Consider the following 23,670-nt stretch of genomic DNA (forward strand, 5'->3'; position numbering starts at 1 on the left):
CACGACACTGAAATTGAGTACTTTAAGAAATCTTGTCTTGGGGCTGGTGAGATGGCTCAGTGGGTAAGAGCACCCGACTGCTCTTCCAAAGGTCCGAGGTTCAAATCCCAGCAACCACATGGTGGCTCACAACCATCCGAAACGAGATCTGGCGCCCTCTTCTGGAGTGTCTGAAGACAGCTGCAGTGTACTTACGTATAATAAAAATAAATAAATCTTTAAAAAAAAAAAGAAATCTTGTCTCAGACATCTTTATGTTTATAGTAGATCTCAAAAATGTAAATATTCCGGGAGATGAGGATACAGCTTAGGAGAGGGCACATTTAGTGGATGTAACAACCTAGATTACGTACTCAGTAGAAGGCAAGTGTAAACGCTTGAGCAAAACTTGAGGAATGATTAATAGCATTCCCATACCCTGACGAAAATATGGATGGCATCTAAAGCTGTGACCAGTTCTCTGACATTCATCAAGCATGAGATCAGTATGAATTTTTCTATGCTATGTAAGCTGTGCGTCCCAGATGAAGGACTTCCTCTAATGTCAAGGAAGTTGTGAGCTATAGAAACATTTCCCCACAACATTCACATTCATAGGGACTGTTCCTACTGTGCATCTTCTAATGCTAAATTCTGAATCACGACAACAGGTCTTTCTACAATCCTAGCCCTGACTTTCCTTCAGAAGTAAGGATTTTCTGATGTCAATCAACCTCTAAGCCATGAAGGAAGGCCTTCCCACATTCTTTACATTTACAGAGTTTCCTTTAATGGCTTTTCCCATGTTAAGCAAGCACAAGTGAAAGTCTGAAGTAGAAACTTCTGGTCTCTGGAAAATCATGGTTAAATGCTGTTTGGATGGGGCAGGTAAAGTATGTTTTTCTGTAGCAGACACGTGAAAGGACACTTGATGAAGGAGTATAAATATGACCCCACAGACAGTTGGAGCTTGAGCATTTCTCTGCCCCACTATTCTTTGCTAATGACACACATGTATTGGTTCACCTTACATTACATTGCTGAACTCTGCTTGTGGTAATGCCATAGAGAGAAACTCGCCAAAGAACTCAAAAATTCCTGTGGCTTCTTGCCACTATCACGACCCTTCCACAATCTTTGCATTCATAGGGATTCCTCCTAATGTGCATTTTCTGATGCCAAATTCTGAATCAAAGTGTGAAGCCAAAATGAAAGTATGAAGTGGAAACTACCCTTTCTGATTTGTGTGTGGTGTCTGCTGACAGAACTGGACTGCAGATGCTGGATTGTGTGTGGTGACTGCTAAAAGAACTGGACAGCAGCTGCTGGTTTGTGTGTGTAGTCTGCTGAGAGGACTGGATTGCAGCTGCTGGTTTGTGTGTGGTGTCTGCTGAAAAAATTGGACTGCAACTGCTGGTTTCTGTGTGGTTGTACTGGTTAGTTTTGTGTCAACTTGACACAGCTGGAGTTATCACAGAGAAAGGAGCTTCAGTTGAGGAAATGCCTCCATGAGATCCAACTGTAAGGCATTTTCTCAATTAGTGATCAAGGGGGAAAGGCCCCTTGTGGGTGGGACCATCTCTGGGCTGGTAGTCTTGGCTTCTATAAGAGAGCAGGTTGAGCAAGCCAGGGGAAGCAAGCCAGTAAAGAACATCCCTCCGTGGCCTCTGCTCAGCTCCTGCTTCCTGACCTGCTTGAGTTCTAGTCCTGACTTCCTTTGGTGATGAACAGCAGCATGGAAGTGTAAGCCGAATAAACCCTTTCCTCCCCAACTTGCTTCTTGGCCATCATGTTTGTGCAGGAATAGAAACCCTGACTAAGACAGTGGTGATTGCTGAGAGGACTGGACAGCAGCTGCTGATTTGTGTGTGTTGTCTACTGAGAGTACTGGACAGCAGCTACTGGTTTGTGTGTGGTGTCTGCCAAGAGAACTGGACTGCAACTGCTGGTTTGTTTGTGGTGACTGCTGAGAGGACTGGACTGCAGTTGCTGGTTTGTGTGTGGTTTCTGCCAAGAGAACTGAACAGCAGCTGCTGTTTTGTGTGTGGTGTCTGCTGAGAGGACTTAACTGCAGCTGCTGGTTTGTGTGTAGTGAAGGTCGAGAGAACTGGACAGCAGCTTTTGGCTTGTGTGTGGTGTCTGCTGAGAGAACTGGACAGCAGCTGCTGGTTTGTGGATGGTGTTTGCCGGGAGAACTGGATTGCAGTTGCTGGTTTGTGTGTGTGGTGTCTGCTGAGAGGACTTGACTGCGGCTTCTGGATCATGGGGGGTGATTGCTGAAAGGATTGGACAGCAGCTGGTGATTTGTGTGTGGTATTTGTTGAGAGGACTGGACTGCAACTGCTGCTTTGTGTGTGTTGTCTGCTGAGAGGACTGTACTGCAACTGCTGGTTCATGTGTGGTGACTGCTCAGAGTACTGGACTACAGTTGCTGGTTTGTGTGTGGTGTCTGCTGAAAAAAACTGGACTGCAGCTTCTGGTTCATGTGGTGACTGCTGAGACAACTGGATTTAAGCTGCTGGTTTGTGTGTGGATGGATAGGATTTTTTCTGCCATGCATGGGAACAAGGTGCTTGCTGCAATCATGTAAGATTTTGGGGCAGCTAGGCCCTGTGGCCCCAGTTCTGGCCAGTTGCCAGAGATGTTTGAGAAGGACTAATCAGAACAGGTGACTGAATTTAGGAGGAAGGAGAGACGAAGATGGTGGTTTGGTAAGGGCACACAGTTCCAGACAGGAGGTATTTGTGCCCAACTATTGTGCCATGGAAGGTAAGCTGTAAAGTGACAAGTGGAGTGTGTCTTTTTTCCTGCAGATTCAGAGTCTCAGGTTAGGGCTGTCGGAGGCCAATCTTGGGTCTTAGCCAGGTGGAACAAAAGAGAGCCAGGAGGGGCCAGAGCTCTGCTGCGCCCCCATGAAAAAGGCTGAAGTGTGTTTCTAAAACTACATGTAGAGTGTGTGCACGTGTGTGTGTGTGTGTGTATGTGTGTGTTTCAGCATCTTGCCTAGTCCAGGCATTTACTCAAAATCTACATGCAGGACAGCTCCAGCGAAGCAACCCAGAGACCCCCCAATCTACTCTCAAGGACACAGATGTTTGTACTGGACTTGCTCCCTCCTACCTACAGATAGTTCCACAGACTCTGGACAGCAAGGAAATAATAGTCTCCTAAGACAGGACTGTTGCGGGAAATATTAAAAAAAGAAAACTGCCACATTCCTGTGCTTGTGCCCGAAACTACCTGCTCTGACAGCCTGGCCAGCCATGCACTGGCGGGCAATGACCGACCTGTTTTTATCTCATGGACACTGACTCAGAACTCCACAGTCTCTCCACCCAGCTCACTAGGTTCCCACTGGTGGGTTGTTACCATGCCAACCCCATGCTTCAAATGCCCCACTGCCTTTGTGGTGCACCTCTGGGAAGCCCATGCTTTGCCACCATACCTTTCTCTCTTGAACCCAGATGAGCCACTGATTGAAGGAAAATACAACACAAACTTAGCTCAGAAACGATGTTATCTCAAAAACTGGGCACAGCAACTAAAATCCTAATTTTATAGCCTTATTAAATCTAAATCCTCTGGTGGCAAATCCTGATCGATCTGCCATTGAAACTGGGAGACACTCGTAGCTACATCTTGTCCTCATGCTATCCCTATCCAAAAAAGACCTAACTTTCTCCTGCTTCCTTTCAGAAGTACCTCCTACTCATCCAATGATTGGCTCCTTTATTTATTACGGAATTGGTTTACAAGAACAGCACCAAAATGGAGGAATGCTAGTATTCCTTATAGGCTTGGTCCAATAGTTACCTGGCAATAGCCAGGTAGGCCTGGCTTGCTATAAAGGGGCTGTTTGGCCCCACCTCACTTTCTCTTCCCCTTCTCTCTCTGATTCTCTTCTCTCCCTGACCCCTTTCTCCCTCTCTCCCCTTCCTTTGCCCCTTCTCTCTACATGTTCCTGGCTGGCCTCTTCTCTCTCACCTTGACTTAGGCAATATAGGACATTTAACTCTCTGGGTATCCTCTGTCCACAGTTTAGGCCAAGCCCTTGCAGTGGGCAAGGCAATGGAGCAGTGTTTCTCAGTGGTTATCATACCACTAGACAGTCTTGTTGCTGTGCCCATATTTTCTTGGAGAAGTTCACTGTTAGGCTTTGGAGTCTCTGTCTGTCATAATAAGCTTCAACATTTAATATTATATTTAGCATATTTCTGACAAGATTGAGAGCCAGTATCTATTAAGCATATCTGAGTTGGTTAATTATTTGTCTTAGAATGTATCTAGTAAATAAAGATATGTTTGATAGAGCTGGAGAGTTGTCCCAGTGGTTAAGAGCACTGACTGCTCTTCCAGAGGTCCTGAGTTCAAATCCCAGCAACCACATGGTGGCTCACAACCATCTGTAATGGGATCTGATGCCCTCTTCTGGTGTGTCTGAAGACAGCTACAGTGTACTCATATACATAAACTAAATTTTTAAAAAACGATATATTTGAGGGAGCATGGTATGATGAGGTGGGAGGGGTGCCTTGGCAGGCTCATGCTGAGGCATCCCTTCCCACCGAGGTTTCATCCATTGAATGGTGATGGGTACAGTGTAGAATAGAGTTTATTTAGGGCATGGGAAGGGGAGTTGAGAAGAAAGAGACAGAGCGAGAGGGGGAGGGGGCTATAGGAACCTCTGTCAACTTGGGACTAAAGGATGATTAGGAAATGAAAGTTACTGTGGATATAAAAAGAACAGAGTAATTAAAAAAACCTTGAACCCAATTATTTCTTTAGGGTTTTTCCCTATAGGAGATCATGGTCTTGAGTGCTCACCTAAGAAGTCAGGGAGAGTATGTTGAAACTACCTAGAGGTTTTTGTGTTCATGAGATGTCTGAAACTTCTCGTTCATTTCCCTTTTCAGATGCTAGACTCTGTTAGGTTTCATCCATCCATAATTCTGTTTCCGCCACTGGGTCTGGAAACGGGCCGGTGGCCTATGTGCTCACTTAGCTTCTAGGCTTTTCTCCTTCTACCTCTGAGAGACCCCATTTTAAATTTCACGCCATGTGTGCCTATGTGCCTTTTGATGACACTACCACAGGCTGCTCCCTCGTGGCTTAAAATCTTGAGCTCAAGGCTCATGCTCTGCAACTAGACCAAGTCTTGCTTTCCATTCTTGCAGTTTTAGCATAACCATAAAGATGAGCTAGATTTACTTACCTCTCCTGGACCTGCCCATTCTAGTGTCTCATTCTCAAGAGAAAACTAATCCTTTCCCCTTCTCCCACGAGGTACTGCTCCAATTTTCTGTTCACATGTATTTACTTGGAATATACTATGTGCATTGTCTTCTACTGCTTATACATTGCTCCACTTGATCAAGCTACCTTTGCTCTATCTGTCTATCTATCGATCAATTGATTGATTGATCCATCCATCCATCCATCTATCCATCTACCTACTTACCTTCCTACCTACCAACCTATTTATTTAATATTCTTTTTTTTTGGTGGGGGGGGAGAAAAAAAACCAATGGTCAACCAACCCAAGTCACCTAGCCAGTGAAACTTTTTCTTTCAAGAGATCTAGACTAACCTTGGCTCCTTTTCATATTGACCACAGCATGACCCGAAATGTTCTTGCCCATCATCTTAATGTTTTTGAATATATGCTGTATGACAAGAAAGTTGAACATTGGCATAAAACACCCCTCATCTTTTGTTGAACAATAAACTTTACACTGGGCAGACCCACAGATGTACACCTTAAACCCATCATGTTGAAAACTATGATCCACACAAAGTGCTCTCCAGTACGAATACTCAGGCTTCCAGACTAAAATCCCTCCGCCTCTTCAGAGAGATGGCTACTTTGCAAACAGTCCAGTGTTTTCCTTACCTGTGGCAGGGCAATAATTCTTCCTCTGCATTCTCCAAGGCCAGAACCCAAAGCCTTTAATTGTATCCTCCTTCCTACAAACGACTTAACAACAGTGATTAAACACAACATTCATTTCCTTCTGGTCACAGGGTCACTGCCACCATTGTGCTTCCACAAATAGTAACCTGGTATCAAATGCATACCTAAGTCACACTACACACTTAACATATCTACTATAGGGTCGATGAGATGGCTCAGTGGTAAAGGCACTTGCCATCAGGCCGGAGGACAAGAGTTCGATATTTAAAATCCATGGTGGAGCGTGAGAACTGACCCAAAGTTACCCTCACTCCCATATGGCTGTTTGCACCCCAAACATGCAACACCTAACAGGTAATTAAAAAACAAATACAATCATCATACACAGCTTTCACACACACACACTTGAAGGCAGGAGGGGCATTGCTGTGAAGAGGATGAGGGATTGGGGGTGAATACATTACATAATGTATGAAATTATCAGAGAAATGAATACTTTCAACTTACTGTAAATCTGTGAATGTCTTGGAATTGGCAGCACTTTTCTAAATTAAATGTAAGAGTTTCTTAGCTCCTAATATAGTGTTTTTTTTGTTTTTTTTTTTAATCCCTTCATTGTCTTTATGGTGTATGTGTGAGCATGAAGATCAGAAGAGAACCTCAAATGCTGCCCCCCCACCCCCCACACATGTACAGACACACAAATATCCACATAAATAAATTTTTTTTTTTTTTTTTTTTGTTTTGTTTTTCGAGACAGGGTTTCTCTGTGTAGCCCTGGCTGTCCTGGAACTCACTTTGTAGACCAGGCTGGCCTCGAACTCAGAAATCCACCGGCTTCTGCCTCCCGAGTGCTGGGATTAAAGGCGTGTGCCACCACACCTGGCCACATAAATAAATTCTTAAAAAATAAATCTGGTCAGCATGAATGAATATGGCTTTATTACAGTAGAGATAGATGATGAAATTCCCCTGTGGTAAAGTTCATAGATGACAATAATTTCAGAATGACATGCACACGAGACACACTTCACTGCCCTGTATGTACACTTACCCACAACTGCGTAACACATAGTACTACGAGAGGTACCAGGGACTGCACTTGTATGGCACTCAGGACTGTACATACATCTGTACCATTCAGAACTGTCATCCACCCATAAGAAACACTCAGACAAGAAGCCAGCAGCAGCATCTCTTTCGCTGTCAGGCTCACCTCTTCTGTTACTTTTCATTCACTTTATAACAGAAACTTTTCAAATACAAGAATTATGCTAAATAAGCCTACAGATCCTCCACAGGATTTTCTTCTCTCCCACAGAATGTACACGTTATATAAATATATATTATGGATCTCTGGTAACCTTAGTGGGACATGATTTTCTTTTTCCTTTGAGACAGTCCCATGAGTTCCTGGCTGGCCTTGAATTCACTAGGTAGTCCAATCATGACCCCGGACTTCTGAGTACTAGAATCTGAGGCATCTACCACAGAGCCTGGTTACGCAGCTGGAGAACAGACCCAGGGCTTCGTGCCTGCCAAACAAGTGCTCTACCCACTGAACCACATCCCCAGCCCTCACAGAACTTTTAAAATGCAATTCTGAATTTTTAAAAAATTCTTTTGAACTTTTTATGTTGTATTAAAAAGAAGCACTTCCAAGTTTCCCTAGAAAGTAATACAGATATAAAAATCATGTCTCACATATGTTATACTTTTACATGTCACTGCAAATACTCTACCATAGAGCCATATGTCACTTCTCTTATAAGGAATCCTCACCATACATAAATAGAGTTTTTCCTAAACTTACAGCAATCATATCATGACTTTGGATGACAAACACGTTATTTTGCCAAAAGCTCGTTAAAAAAAAAAAAAAAGAAAAAGAAAAAGAAAAAAGGAAAAAAAAAGAGAAATTAACTCAATGAGTTAGAAATAAATTAGCTTTTCTTATTTTTGTGTCGCAAGATAACACAGCAGTGAAAAGTGTAAGCTCTTAGAAAAACATCTCAACATATTTATCTTCATGGGCTTCCTCAAACGTGAGGGCTGGGGATGCAGCTGAGAAACAAGACGGTGTGTTCAGCACACACAGCTCAGGGTTTCACACCACAGGAAAAAGTATACATATCCAGGTGTTGACCCAAGCTGACATGGTAACTAAAATCACTTCGTACATTTGTGGGGCTCGGTGCCAGCATGAACTTCCTGTCATGAGAGGCAAGTCCAAGATGAAAGCTTTTCTATCGTTCTGGGATAGCCAGGTTGCTTGCCAAGCTCTGCTCCCCACAGCTGTAAACCTGAAGGGCATTTCCACATTCTCTCAGGTCCCTATTGAGAATTTACTATCAGTTAAGTGCAGAATCATGAATAAATGTTTCCAAATTCCTTGAATTCAGTTCTCTTAGTCAGCATGATTTTACAGGTGTCTATTAAATTTTGAATCATGAAGAAAGGTCTTTCCATATTCCTTATATCCAGTTCCCTCTCATGAATTTTCTCCCTTTGAGCAAGATGTGAACCCATGAAAGCCTCCACATTGTTTACACTGTAGGATTCTCTACCCATGGACTGACATGGACAGAGACTTGAGTTACAACTAAAGGCTTCCCCAGATCTGCTGTAGATTTCCCACCAATGTGGACACTCTAGTGCTGGGTAAGATTTGAGACCCAGAAATAGGCTTTTCCAAGCCCTCCACCTTAACTTAATTTCTTATCAGTATAAATCTTCTGACACGGATTGAGCTGAGCCATGAGCAGAATCTTTCCAACACTCCTTAAATTTATAAGATTGTTGACCAGTGTGAACTCCCTCATGTTTAATAGCATCGGACTGCCAAGTGATGGCTTCTCTGCGCTCATCACATCCTTGGACTGCTCGGCACTGTGAACTCTCTGATGTTTAATGAGGTGTGACTGTTGAATAAAGGCTTTCCCACATTCATTACACTCGTAGGGCCGCTCACCAGTGTGAATCCTCTGGTGCCGGGCAAGGTCTGACGCAGAGGCAAAGGCCTTCCAGCACTCCTGACATTTATACGGCTTTTCTCCAGTATGGAGTCTCTGATGTCGGGTCAGCTCTGAGCTGTATCGAAAGGCCTTTGGGCATTCCTTGCACTGAAAACGTTTCTCCCGAATATGAATTGCCTTGAGGTCTGTACCATGTGAATGCCAACTAAAGTCCTTGCCCTTCTCCTTACACTCATACGCTGTCTTAGCAGTCTGAAGTTGAGTCCGTTCTGGGTCCCGAAGGACGGTCTCTCCGAATTCCTTCCCTTCCCAGAGTCTCTCGCCCGTAGGAATCAAGGAGTGCGGAGTGTGTTCCAAACCAGAACTAAAGGCCTTCTCTCCTTCATTGAACGCGTCTGATTTCTTACTATGAATTTTCTGATGCTGAGTCAGGTGTGCCCCTCGAGTGAAAGCTTTCCCACACTCCTTACACACGTAAGGCTTCACACCAGTGTGAACTCTCTGATGCCGGCCCAGGTCGGATCTGCAAATGAAGCCCTTCCCACATTCCTTACACTTGTAGGGCTTCTCGCCCGTGTGAATCTTCTGATGTCGAGAGAGGTCTGAGGGGCAACGGAAGGCTTTTTCACAGTCCTTACATTTAAAAAGCTTTTCCCTGTTATGAATTTTCTTAAGGCTACTAACGATGGAGCGCAGACTAAAAGCCTTGCCACACTCTTTACACTCGTACAGTTTCTTACCGGTGTGAACTGTCTCACACGGCGGAAACTCTGCGTCTGGAAAGAAGGCCTCCCCGTTCTCCTTATCTTCAAAGAACTTCTCACCAATATAAATTAACTGCCTCTGGGTATGATCTAGGGCGAAACTAAAGGAGTTTTTACACTCTTTACATTTATGCAATTTATCGCCAGTATGAATCTTCCTATGTTGACTTAATTGTGACCCGCAAGTGAAGGCTTTCCCACACTCCTTGCATACGTAAGGCTTTTCACCTGTGTGGATTCTCTGATGTTTAATGAGATGTGACTGCTGGATAAAGGCCTTTCCACACTCATTACACTCGTAGGGCTTCTCGCCGGTGTGGATCCTCTCGTGACGAGTCAGATCCGAGCCACAGCTGAAGGCTTTCCCACATTCCCTACACTGATAGGGCTTTTCTCCCGTGTGGATCCGGTGATGTCGAGTCAGGTCTGAGCTGTAATTAAAGTACTTTCCACATTCCTTACACTCATAAGATTTCTCACCAGTGTGAGTCCGAACGTGGACACTGAGCAGCGAGTGGAATCTGAAGGCTTTCCCACACTCCTTACACGAGAACGGCTTCTCCCCAGTATGAATTCTCTTGTGACCAGTGAGGCTAGAACGGAAGCTGAAAGCCTTGCCACACTCGTCACACTGAAATGCCTTCTTGCCATCCTGAACTGCTCGGTAGCGAGTAAGCTTAGGGCCGGATGGGAAGGTCTTTCCGAATTTTTTATCTTCCTCAGATTTCTCACCTGTGTGAATGAGCTGAAGTTGAGCGGGTTCTGGTGCACAACTAAAGGATTTTTCAGATTTGACTTCCTTTGCTTTCTCTGCTAGCTTCAGTCTTGGACACTGATTAAGAGCTGTGAGCAGATTCAGAAGGGGCCGTTTGTCATAAGCGAGTGTCATTTGCTGGAGAGTTTCCTCCTGATTCTCACTTTGTGGTGGCTCCTGACCTTTGCCTTCCCAGTCAGCTGCAGGACACGAGGCTGCAAGCCCGTGGTTTGGCTCCATTCCCATGACCTCCCAGTGGGACGACCGAGTTGCGCACGTGCTGTTTGTCCGTAGGGCTTTCTTCATCTGCCACCCGGAATCTGTAGCTGAAAGGTGAGAATGCACATGCGCACTGTTTTACTATCCATAAAGGGAAAAGACGCTATCAAAAGTTAAGGTTAAAGTGGATCTCATGAGAAGTGAACGTCTTAACAAAACAATAACAATAAAACCCCAAATTAAAAAGGACAAAAATAAACAGAAATTTCAGACAGCTAACTTAAAAAAGGTGTCGAGGTAGGGTAGGAGGGTGCAGAATGGACTAACGTTGTATAAACCCAGGTAATCCAAAAGCACACATAGGCTAATCCAGCAACCACAATGTCACATGCATGGCCCACGGTTATCTCCTCCACTGCCATGTCAATGATTATACAGGCTGCTTCCTTCATGGCTTTTAAAAATGTATGCATCTATTTTATATGTATGGGTGTTTGCCTGCATGTTATATATGTCTGTGTACCATGTGTGTGCTTGTACCCAACAATACCAGAAGTGCCAGAAACGCCCTAGGACTGGAGTTAGGCAGCTGTGGGCCACCACATGGGTGCTGGAAAGCAAACCTGGGTCCTCTTTAAGAGCAGCCTCTATGACTTTTTATACCATAGAAGACAAAAGCATATCGAAGCTGGCCCAGTCAAAGACTAATTTATTATTATTATTATTATTAGTGTGTGTGTGTGGAGAGAGAGAGAGAGACTGTGAGCATGCATATGCCACAGTGGACATATGGACGTCATTGTGTGTATGTGTGCCCACACGCGCACTGCATGAGCATGCAGAAATCATACTATAACTTTCAGACGCCAGTTCTGCCGCTGTGGGACTGAACTCAGGGCCTCAGAAGAACATACATAGCAAGAAACACTTTCCCCTGCCTGGCCATCTCGCTCGTCCCTCGTGCATAATTCCTCCAGAGGGCCCGGCATGGAGGATGAATGACCGACAAAGGCCATCCTCTTCCGCAGAGGAGAAAATGGAGAAAATACAGGGGAGTGGATGAGCCAGGGCTCGTCCCTGCCATGGACCCTGGTTGTCCCTCTTTGGCCCTGACCTCTTTGCACTTAGTTTTTCCTAAGTAGCCCAAACTGTTTTTACTTGTTATTCTTAACAGATGAATAATGTTAACATGCAAACATTTCTGGGTACATTCTTACCACAGAAAAGAATACAAGGTTTCCGAATACATATTTTCTTAACACTAGCAAGCCAAAATGAAATTAGAAAGCTGGTAACCGTGGGTTAAAAGAATGCTTCCTGGGGGCTGGAGAGATGGCTCAGCGGTTAAGAGCACTGACTGCTCTTCTGAAGGTCCTGAGTTCAAATCCCAGCAACCACATGGTGGCTCACAACCATCCGTAATGAGATCTGGTGCCCTCTTCTGGAGTGTCTGAAGATAGCTACAGTGTACTTACATATAATAAATAAATAAATCTTACAAAAAAAAAAAAAAAGAATGCCTCCTGAATTCAGGAAACACAAGGAAGGAGCGAGAAGCAAGGTGATCCAAGAAGGCTGGCCCACGGGAGGAAGGGAAAGTTTTAACGGTAGCTAAAATTAATGACGGCGTTTACTTTTTTTTTTTTTTTTTTTTTTTTCAAGACAGGGTTTCTCTGTGGAGCCCTGGCTGTCCTGGAACTCACTCTGTAGACCAGGCTGGCCTTGAACTCAGAAATCTGCCTGGCTCTGCCTCCTGAGTGCTGGGAGCGTTTACAATTTTTAGGAAACTTTATAAACACCCAAATGGAAAACGGCAAGAAGACAGCAAGGGAGGGCGGGCGTCTGATCAGCATCATTCTCAAAATCATGACTGTTAGCCTGCACCAACTGGGAAACCCCCATCTGCCCTCCTTCCCCCATCCCCCGGCTGGCTTGAAGACACTCCGGGCTAACATCATCTCCCCCTCCCCTGAGGGGCTCAGGTTTTGACCATGAATGGACACTATCCCAGGTGTTAGCTGACATACCATCACCGTGTGCCCAAGACACATAAACCCCCCTGCTTTAGCCTGGATGTGTGACTTCACTGACCACCTGAGGCATCGGTGAATCCACCAGAGAGCTGCCTCCTAATAAACCTGCCATTACCTACTTTTAATCTGGTCTGATCTGGCCTATATCTTTGTCACCAAGGGAGAGAAAGAGCCTATCGATGACCACAGGAGAGAGAACGGCACTTCCCTCTTTGTCTCATGTGGGACAAACAGGATGACTGTGGAGTGAAGACGCTGCAGGAAAGGCCAGTCCCGCATTAGCCTTTGCCACGGGACACTCCCCAGGGTGAGGGTCTGGACCAGTGGGTGAGAGGTGCTGCTGACTCACTGGACGGACAGACTCCTGGATGATCGAGCAGCCTCACTCACCTGGGCAAAATCTGTTAGGCTCATTGCCCAAATCCATGCAGGCATCTTGCTTTTTCTCCTGCACAGGGAACCCATGCGGTTGATAAATGCAAAGCCCTACGTGAGAGATAAAAGACAGGTGGTGATCACAAGGAAAACAACCCCAGAAGTTACAAAGGAAGGGGAACAATGACAAGGAAAAAAAGTACAAAGTGGGGCTGGTGCGATGGCTCAGCAGGTAAGAGCACCTGACTGCTCTTCCGAAGGTCCTGAGTTCAAATCCCAGCAACCACATGGTGGCTCACAACCATCCCTAACGAGATCTGACTCCCTCTTCTGGTGTGTCTGAAGACAGCTACAGTGTACTTACATATAATAAATAAATCTTTTAAAAAAAAAAGCACAAAGCGTTTTGGGAGGATGGTGAACATGTGGTTTCCCACTGACCACACAATTTCTGCAAAATACAAGCCATTTCCCAGAAGAAATGCAGGCCAGAAGGCCAGAAATCCCCCTGACATTTCTTTCTTTTTTCTTTTCTTTTCTTTTCTTTTCTTTTCTTTTCTTTTCTTTTCTTTTCTTTTCTTTCTTTCCCTCCAAGACAGGGTTTCTCTGTGTAGCCCTGGCTGTCCTGGAACTCACTCTGTTGACCAGGCTGGCTTTGGACTCAAAAATCCACCTGCCTCTGCCTCCCAAGTGCTGGGATTAAAAGTGTGCGACACCATGCCCTGCCCATCCCTTACATTTCTTTAAAAAAAAAGAGTCAGCAGTTGCCACCAAGGCACCTAGGAATGTCTAGGGTAGCATCTTACCCACTGAGACAAGGTGGCTGTAGTTCTCCAGCATGACATCTCGGTATAAACTCTTCTGGTCCAGGCTCAGACACTCCCACTCCTCCGGAGAGAAGTCTACGGCCACATCTCTGAATGTCATTACCTGCCATGGGACAAACCCAGTGTTAAATGGTGAAAGTTAAAGAAATGACTCAGCTGGGAGGTAGAAGGATGGGAAGGGCAGGGCAGGGAATGGTCCACAGAGTTGGCAGTTTGTGGTTCGGGAGAAAGGGTCACGGGACCATGCGTGGCAAATGGAGTTGAGTGCCCACAGGCTCTTAAAAACGACTGCTCTGGGGGGCTGGGGGGATGGCTCAGTGGTTTTGTGCTTGCTTGCTGCTCTTATAGAGGTCCTGAACTGAGTTCCAAGTATCCATCCTGGGTGCCCATACTGCCCATGGCTCCAGGGGAGCCTCTGATGGCTCCCCACCCCCCATTATGTTATTTACAGAAGCAGATACATATACACACTAAAAAAAAATATATATATATATATGTATGTATATATATATACACACACACATATATATATATATATATATACATACATACATATATATATAAAAAATATAAAAACAAACTATTGCTTGATCACAACATCCTTATCGGTGTCACATACGGAAGACACGAGGATGCAGAAAAGACATCCTGGAGAGACGACACCTATTTGAAGTCGCTGACTCCAGATGTACGTAAACCACGAATAAATCTGATCACTCTGTGGATGTTTGTTCTTTTAGAGGTGGGTACTTTCTGTCCAATCTTCCACCAGTTTACATTCAAAGAATTCTTTAGAGATGTATTCCCAAAATAAATACTAGATTTTTTTGTTTTGTTTTGTTTGTGTCTGAGCGGAACATGTTGCTTACTGTAAGCAACTGTCAGTCAACTAACTTCTTGCTAATTCCTAGGTCTTGGTACCCTCAGGGTTTCTGTCGTGACCTCTAAATGCACCAGAAAGAGCCACACACGGAAACAGGTGCCGAACTGCACCAAGTCTCCTCCTGGCTGACTGAGATGCTCCAGTCTGCACAGACAGTATGTGAAAACCTTCCTGTGATCTGTCACCATCATCCCACCTGTGGATCTGACGTGACAGTCTAGGACGCCCTCCACAGTCACGTTTTCTTCCTGATTAGACAGGAACGGAAGACCAACAGTGTTAACGAACCTGGACCCTTGGGGCTCTCAGAATCTGAACTACCAACCAAAGAACACACATGGGCGGGACCTAATATGAAGCTGATGTGCAGCTTGACCTTCATGTGGGTCATGAACAACCGGAGCAGGGGCTATCCCAAAAGCTGTTGCCTGTCTGTGGGCTATGTTCTTCTAGGTGGGCTGCCTTGTCTGGCCTCAGTGGGAGAGGAAGGACCTAGCCTCACAGAGACTTGATGTGCTGTGGGGCGAGGGGGATACCCAGGGATCCCTACCTGCTCAGAGGAGAAGGGGGTGGGGGAAAAGTTGTGGGAGGAGGTGGCCAGGAGGTGAGGCACTGAGAGGGATGTAAAGTGAGAAAGTAAAATAAATAAATATAAACAAAAACCCCAAAAATCCCTGGACTTTTTGCCATGTGGGAGAGATAAGGGTTTACTAACAGAAGAAAGAGCACCAAGCACAAAAGGGCCCAGACTGCCCCACGGCACCACTGACCTTGCAGAATGAGAGACAAGGACATTCCTGTGAGGAGAAATAGTGATTGTTGAGACAATATGAACTCACGTGGGCCATGATTGAAAACTCCTAAAAGTGACCAGTCAGTCCTCGTCTTGATTCCTATGTTGATGAGGCCAGCTTCTGAGAAGACAGCGCACAGGGAAGAGAACCATGAGGCAGTTGGCTTTCCACAGACCAATTAAGTGGACAAGAACAAAGGCCGTTTTCTTCCTTGGAGGAAGGTCAGAGGGAACGTGATGAAATGACGGTCCCACCAAACTCAAGAGAGCCCCAGTAAAGCAGGATGTTGTAATCTAATGAGCTGTGGCAAAAATCATTCTATAGCCAGGTGGTGGCGCACGCCTTTAATCCCAGCACTCAGGAACAGAGGCAGGTGGATCTCTGAGTTCGAGGCCAGCCTGCTCTACAGGGTGAGTTCCAGGACAGCCAGGGCTACTCAGAAAAGCCCTGTTTTGAAAAATAAAACAAAATAAACAAAAATTGGAGGATATGAGACAAGCTTATTCTGATCTAATCTAAATGCCTCCCCAAACTCTACAAAGCTGTTGTAAAAGTCTTCACAGGGAACGGAACTCTCCCTTGGTGGGTGTCCACCGGAGCTGCTGGGACTCCTGTAGATCCAGGACAGGGCCTGCTATGTCCTCGTGTCTAACAAACTCTTCAGCGCCTCCGAGTCATTTCCATCTAAGAAGGGTCACGCTAGAAAACTGAAGACAGCTTTGAGGCTATAACAAGCCTGAAGAACGTCACCAGGCGATCAGTGAGACAAGCATGCATACAGGCCACCCGCAGAAAGGCACACAGTCCAGCTCCACTGCCAGTCCCCCTCACCTCCAACCTGGTCACCATCCTAACAAGTGTGCCTTGCAGCCTGGGCGGAGGCCTCGCTTCTGAAGAGAGAAATAACTGCTTTTTAAAAACTTGAATTTTACTTTATGCGAATGAGTATTTGCCTGCCTGTATATCCATGCACCATATGTGTCCCTAGTGCTCCCTGAGGGCAGCAAAGGGTGTGTCAGATTCCCTTGGAGCTGGAGTCAGAGATGGTTGTGGGCTGTCATGTGGGTGCTGGGGACTAAAGGAAAATCCTCTGCAAGAGCAGCGGGTACTCCTGACTGTGGCATCCTCTCCCAGTCTCTAACTCTACATTTTAAGAATAATTACATTTTAAACTTAATTAGAGGTGTGGAAAGGGCTGGAGAGATGACTCAATAGTTCAGAGCACTGGCTGCCCTTCCTGAGGACCTGGGTTCAGTTCCCAGCACCTACATGCTGGCTCACAAGCATCTGTAACGCCAGCTTCAGGGGATCAGCCACGGGCACTGCATGCACAGGAAACACAGACATCCAACAAAACACATACACACATATAATTAAAACAAACAAAACCAAAAGCCAACCAGCCAGACACACAAACAAACAAACAGGACAGAGTGGTCAATGCTTTTAATCTTCGAGCTGAGGAATGAGAGGCAGGGAGATCTCTGAGTGTGAGATCTCTGAGTGTGAGATCTTGGTCCATATCGAAAGTTCCTGGCCAGCTGGAGTTACATAGTAAGACCCTGTTTCAAAAAACCAAATAAGGGGCTGGAGAGATGGCTCTGCAGGTTAAGAGCACCGACTGCTCTTCCAGAGGTTCTGAGTTCAATTCCCAACAACCACATGGTGGCTCACAACCATCAGTAATGGAGTCTGATGCCCTCTTCTGGTATGTCTGAAGAGAGCAATGGTGTACTTACATACATAAAATAAATAAATCTTTTAAAAAAATGCTTTTTTAAAAAAAACCAAATAAGTGTGTGGTGGGTGGGGGTGTGGAAGAAGGGAGGAAGCTGTCATAGAGAGCAGGGCAGGGCACAGCAAGGCTCATGAAAATTCCATGTAAAGCGTGCGCTGCCCATTTCCTGACGACATGAAGAGCTCCGTGGTCATGATAGGTCTTTGCAAGTTAAGTGAGGGGCCACTGAACAACTGTGAAGTGAAACACGATTTGTGTTTTGGGAGGAGAGAGGGAGGACTTGAGAGTAACTATTACACAGTTTGAAGGAAAAACCGTTCTAATCCCACATTCCTAAGCCATATATAAGAAAAAAGCTAAACAGAACCCATATGGACAGTCCAGCAACGAGAAATACTCACTCTGTGAGTAGTGGGCAAACACTGAATGCAAGATTCTGACAGACAAGACATGAAAAGCAGGCAGGGACTTCGTAGGATCTCTGTGAATTATAGGCCAGCCAGAGCTAGAGAGACTATGGCTAGTGAGACCCTGTGTCTCCCCCAACCCCCAAAAAGAGCCAGTGGGTGTTGGCGCACACCTTTAATCCCAGCACGTGGGAGGCAGAGGCAGGGTGATTTCTGAGTTTGAGGCCAGCCTGGTCTACAGAGTGGGTTCCAGGACAGCCAGGGATACACAGAGAAACCCTGTCTCGAAAAACCAAAAAAAAAAAAAAAAAAAAAAAAAAGTGCTTGTTGCTAAAAGTAAACAGGAGGGGGATTTGGATTCAAGGTGACTAAGCAGACAGCTGTGAGACTGTGAGTGGGTACTAATACTACCTGCCTAAATAAATACAACGGAGGGACATGATGGTATGGGGGAAATGGCACAAAACGTCACCTAAAAAGACGTTAGCTTAAAAAAAAAATCCATGAAGAGTGGATGGGCTGAGGAGATGCGTTGCAGAAGACCCTGGCTTCATTCCCAACACCCACACAATGGTATGGAGCGTCCATCATTCCAGTTCCAGGGGGCTCGATGCTCTCTCCCGACCTCTCCAGGGAATCAGGCATGTACTTGGTACACACACATATGCACGGGCAAACACTCAGCACATGAAGTTACCAAAAAAATTTAAAACTCACAATGAGTTATGCCAAAAAGGTCAACTACCTCTAACTGAGAGGAAAGTCAAGTGTTTTTTTTGTATGTTTTTTTGGTTTTTCGAGACAGGGTTTCTCTGTATAGCCCTGGCTGTCCTGGAACTCACTCTGTAGATCAGGCTGGCCTCAAACTCAGAAATCCACCTGCCCCTGCCTCCCAAGTGCTGGGATTAAAGGCGTGCGCCACCACCACCCGGCAATTCAAGTTTTTATTAGACTTTTCTACCTTGAAAATGATGGCTTATATATTTGTGGGAAAAGAAATGAGAGAATCAATGATTGTATGTCTAGACAAGTTATCATTCAATTTTTAAATTAATTAACTCATTCTGGCTTTCTGAGGCAAAGTTTCATTATGTAACCCTGGCTGGCTGGGAAGTAACTTAGTAGACCTGGCTAGCTCTAAACTCACAGAGATAGCTCAACTCATGAACATTAAAGATATAAAAAGCACACTTAATCTTGACACACACACTTGTAATCTTGTACATGACAGCAAGGTCAGGAAGGTCCCTATAGCTTGAGTTAGAAGCAGTGAGAGGCAGAAGTCGGTTCTGAGAACACTATGCACTGTTTAACACCGGAGCCTCTCCTGGCCCTTTCTCTACTCTTTTATCTCCCAGTTGTGTTTCTGCCATTTCACTCACCAAGAGAAAGCACTTCCTTCAGCTCCACGCCCACTTTCAGAAAGTACAGTGTCTATTAAACACAACGCTCATTCTTTGTGTGCCAGGGCAGCTGCTCTATCGTGTTTACATACATGGCCATGTACATACAGGCACACATAACCTGTCCAGTGAATGTGACCATCGCTTTCCGGAACACACACAGGACAAGGCAATTGCCCAGGGTTCCCACATTAATCCCAAGTGTGTGTACCCCACCTCCAAACTCGCATACTAACTCCAACCCTGCCAGCCGGGAACACCACCACTTCCTCTTCAGAACTCTGCGCTCCACAGGAAAGCCCTTCACCCCTGACCTCGGCTTTCATGGCCATTCTGATTTCAAGCTTTAAATTGGCACTCAATATACCCCACAGACCCTAGACGTTCCTAGGGCTTCAGGCTTGAAGCCAATTGGGTTGAATACACCTCCCCGGAAGTTGCTTGGTCACAGTGCACTCTGGGAAATGTAGTCCGTCTCTGCATAGTCTTTAACAAAAGACTACACCACAACTGTCAATTTAAACGCCCTGGCTTTAAACTCCAGTATTTCCATCGACATAGACCTTCTCCATACACAAAGCTAACATCTGTTTACAAGAGCTTCAGGAATTTCAGGACACGTAGGGATGGCCAATATTGAGACCTACATACTGTTCTTTCCCAGCTATGCAAATGATGCCGCTAGCTATCTTTGGACCAGAAATATCCATGGGTGGGCTGGCTCTTGGGAAATGTAGTCCACCGCCTGGGAGCCAGAGAAACTGGCCTCAGAAAGATGACAAGACACATGGGTTGTAAAACAGCATCATACTAGAGGTGATTTTGTACGGTCTACACTCCAACAACAAAGTGGCTATTCTCACTCACTACCTCGGATCACATTAGCACCTGCCTGCTTTGTGATGAAAGATGAAAAGGGTTAAGTTTTAGTTGGTGCCTGATCCAAATTCCTGTCCTGCCTAAAAATCCATGAAAACCCTACCTTGAACTCAGGTTTGGTGTCTCTTCCACTCTCAGACAAACAGAAATACCTTAATCCCATCCTCCAAATGCTCTTAAAATATGTGTCTGGACAGGGTGTCAGATCCCCTGAAGCTGGGGTTGCAGCCGGTTGTGAGCCACCATGAGGGCAGTGGGGTTCAAAGCCAGCTCCTCTCCATGCCTTTCAGTTACCCTTAAAGCTGTGCTGTAAGTGCCTGCTCGCGGTTGTTATTGTTCCCTGGTATACTGATGCCATTCCGTCCGTCTGTTTGCTTGCTTAAGTTCCAATAGAGGAAGATGGTTCACATCAACTAAAACTTAAGAGCCAGGCTTACGAGGAAGTCTTGAAGGCACTTCAATGGTGTCAGCCCTTCAATGGGCATCTGTGCCAGGCATGGTTCTCATTCAGCTACTGAGCTTAGAACCTCCTTCATGGTTCTGCCCACCAGTCTCTTGTTCAACTAGGCTGCATCCAGTTCAGTGCAGTTATCATCTCCCTACCTGAGAGTGGATGATGCAAGGCTTGAATTCTAAATCAAATACCAACTCACTGGCAGGGTGTGATGGGGCTCCCCCACAGCCCTAGCTAGCACTTGGAGAGTGGAGCTGGGAGGGTCCGGGTTCAGCCCTAGACTCTGATCTGACACGTATCCTGTTTGAGGCCAGCATAAGCTACAGCCTATCTCAAAAACAAAAACTACCACTTGACAACTGTGCTTGAGCTTGGTCTTTAATGATGCTACCGTGTGTGTGTGTGTGTGTGTGTAAACACACACATAGATACATATATATGTATACATATATACATATATGCGCATATATGTATACATATATACATGCATGCCAGTCCACATCTAAAATGCCAGCATTGGCAGATGAATCTCTGAGTTCACTGTCAGTATGTATTTACATAGTAAGTCCTAGGCTAGCCAGGGCTACATAGAGAGGCCCTATCTCAAAAACAGAAAGGGAATGGGTTATGGCATTGGCTTATGGCACTAAGGTTTCTAAGTAATTCAGATAAGGAAATGAGATGACATTTACCTTCTAAATCTCGGTGATCTGGACACACACTGTTGTGGCTGTGTCCACTGACTCTGGCTGATAATGGACACACACTGTTGTGGCTGTGTCCACTGACTCTGGCTGATATGGACACACACCACTGTGGCTGTGTCCACTGACTCTGGCTGATAATGGACACACACTGTTGTGGCTGTGTCCACTGACTCTGGCTGATATGGACACACACCGCTGTGGCTGTGTCCCACTGGCTCTTAAGTACTGTGTGCAGCTTGTTTTAATCATGGTGATGCTGCTCTCTGTAATAAACTTCCGTTTATCACCTTCTGGAGCAGGGCATGGTGGTTCACACCTGTTATCCCAGACCTTGAAAGTCAGGAGGACTGCCTCTGAAGGGTGATCAGGGCTACACAGCAAGATCCTGTCTAAACAACAAACCAACAGAAACCACTTGACAAGAGGATCTGGAGTTCAGGTCAACCTTGGTTATAAAGAGAATTGCAAGCCAGCCTCAAAATCAACCTCACCCGTGTCCCCTCAGGAACTCTATAGAGAAGGGAAGATGTCTGCTTGGGGTACCTTGAGCGTTAATAACGCCCCCCCCCCCAAAAAAAAACCCACCCCGACGGACAAAACACTGTGTGAAAAATAACAAGTCGACTATATTGCCTGTAGATTGCCTACGCCGCACAATTAACTTACAGAAAAATAACAACGCTAATTAGTTATTATCAGCTGTGCATTTTCCCTCCCCTAACACAGACACTCCAGAAGACCACACTAACTAATCGTAATTTGAAAAGAAAATGCGATTTAGGAAGCTTCAGATATCTCTATAATCTCAGCCACTCCTGTACAGGGATCCATCCAGTCGAGACCCAATCCCCAAGAACCATTCGATCCACATACAATGTCCCCTCCCCACAACAGCTCGCTCCACTCACAAAGCGCCACAGCTCGATCCCAACTCTTGCTCACGCTCATTTTCCTTACCTCGCAGTTTCTCTGCCGTCCAACTCCTCCCAGATCCAGCCGCGCATGCAATCTAATCTCCCTATGCTCTCTCTCACACACGCTCAGGGCTGTCATTGCGTACTCTTGCACCTACAGGACGAGGCTTCCTCTTGGTCAGACTGCCAATGCTGGTTGGTCTTAGACGCTGGGGTCCTACATTCCGGTCTGTGGCCCCAACTTCCAGCAGGAAGTCGAATTCGGAACAGCCTCCTTAGACAGATTTGCGCCTGGGGATTGGATGACTCAGCCTACTCGAGCCATGCGCCTCCGGTCGCCCGCACGGCCTTGAACTACATTTCCCAGAATACCTCGGTTCCCTGGAAACTCGCAGTGCTGAGATAGTGCTGGGTCGAGGAGCCTGATCTAAGTTTGGTCTAGGAAGTCTTTCACCGCTGCGATTTCCTCACGATTCCGACGAATAGCAGAACACTTTGTATCTGCTGTTCAGGCCACAGCTTTCAGCCCCTGACATTTCCAGGCGTTGTATTTCCCGCTCCTGAGAACCTCTTTTAAGGAGTGGGCAGGGTTTTGGGAGAACCTATTAGCCTCTTTAGGGATAATGAGACGCCTTGGTGCCTAGGGTTTGGATGCTCCATCCTGTGCAGTGCAATGAAGGGAAGAAGCTGATTCCGGGAGATCGGGAGCTGTGTAGAATTGTTACCATGTGTCTGGGTGGTGGTCTAGGGGATATGAAGGCAGAGAGGATTCCTTGATTGGTGAGTATGATCGCATCCATTGTGTGTGTGACTGGAGTCTGTGTGACCGTTTGTGCCGTGCTTTTTACCAGTGTGAGGTCCCTCGAGTGTGAGTTCCCCTGAGCTTTTGTGTTTGTTAGCATTTGCCTAACTTTGGGAATGTGTGAGGTGCCCGACTGAGGTGTGACTGCTTCCGGGTGGACCTTTTCTAATTTCGGTAGAGGTAAGGTGAGGGTGGGGGCAACAGTGACTGTTATTGGGTCTCCCTGTTAAGGCTTCCGTGTGGGGTGGATTGTATTTTCGTTTGAGGCACCCATGGCTTTTGTGCCCCCGTGGTGTGTGATGACTTGGAGAGTCACTATAGGCGAGGCAACTTTGTACCTTTGTGACTCCAGCCAAAGGGACTTGTGTCATATCCTGGGGGCAGACTCTGTCCTGATCTACAGTCACCCTACTTTTGTCTGGTATTTCCATTGCATAGGAAGCCCCTAGACTTCTCTGATTTCTTGATAGGTGCTATGGCTGTTGGGCCAAAATGATCTCTGAAATGGTTGAATATGCATCTACAAGAGCCTAGTGTGTGACACACTTTTTTTTTTTTTAATTCCCGAGCTCTGTCCTGTAGCTTATGATTTCCTGACATCCCTTTACTTTTGTCAAGATGTGGCTTGTTTTCCTTATGTTGAAAATTCTGGCCCATCCTGTGACTGCATTCCTGTAGTGTACCCTGAAGTGGAAGTTTAAGGAAATGTCAGGTGATGCAGACCCTTGTGACATTTGGAGAAGGTATAAATAGGAGTCAACCCACAGTGACTAGTGTATAGCTAGCTTTGCATTGCTTTGCTGGTTTCAAGTCTTTGCTGATCTTTGCTTCATTGTACCGTATTAACTGCTC

At 45.8% G+C, this 23,670-nt stretch overlaps 1 protein-coding gene across 4 annotated transcripts; it reads right to left on the bottom strand.

Annotated features, from left to right (window-relative positions):
* Positions 1-6,731: 6,731 nt before the first annotated feature.
* LOC110297669 (uncharacterized) lies at positions 6,732-22,288 on the bottom strand. 4 transcript variants are annotated; one of them, XM_029479687.2, is made up of 5 exons: positions 22,060-22,288; positions 15,560-15,724; positions 13,817-13,940; positions 13,026-13,121; positions 6,733-10,709 (listed from the first exon to the last, which is right to left on the bottom strand). In XM_029479687.2, the coding sequence occupies exons 2-5, from the start codon at positions 15,566-15,568 to the stop codon at positions 8,596-8,598; spliced, it is 2,343 nt and encodes a 780-aa protein (XP_029335547.2). In that variant the 5' UTR covers positions 15,569-15,724; positions 22,060-22,288; the 3' UTR covers positions 6,733-8,595. The 4 variants fall into 4 exon arrangements, with proteins under 4 accessions (XP_085698018.1, XP_029335547.2, XP_029335549.2 ...); XM_029479689.2 differs by having other exon boundaries at positions 15,560-15,634; positions 22,060-22,265; XM_029479688.2 differs by having other exon boundaries at positions 15,560-15,720; positions 22,060-22,265.
* Positions 22,289-23,670: the final 1,382 nt, after the last annotated feature.

The sequence above is a fragment of the Mus caroli genome, unplaced genomic scaffold, assembly GCF_978045245.1.
Source record: "Mus caroli unplaced genomic scaffold, Mus_caroli_1 scaffold_8, whole genome shotgun sequence".
NCBI classification, from domain to species: domain Eukaryota; kingdom Metazoa; phylum Chordata; class Mammalia; order Rodentia; family Muridae; genus Mus; species Mus caroli.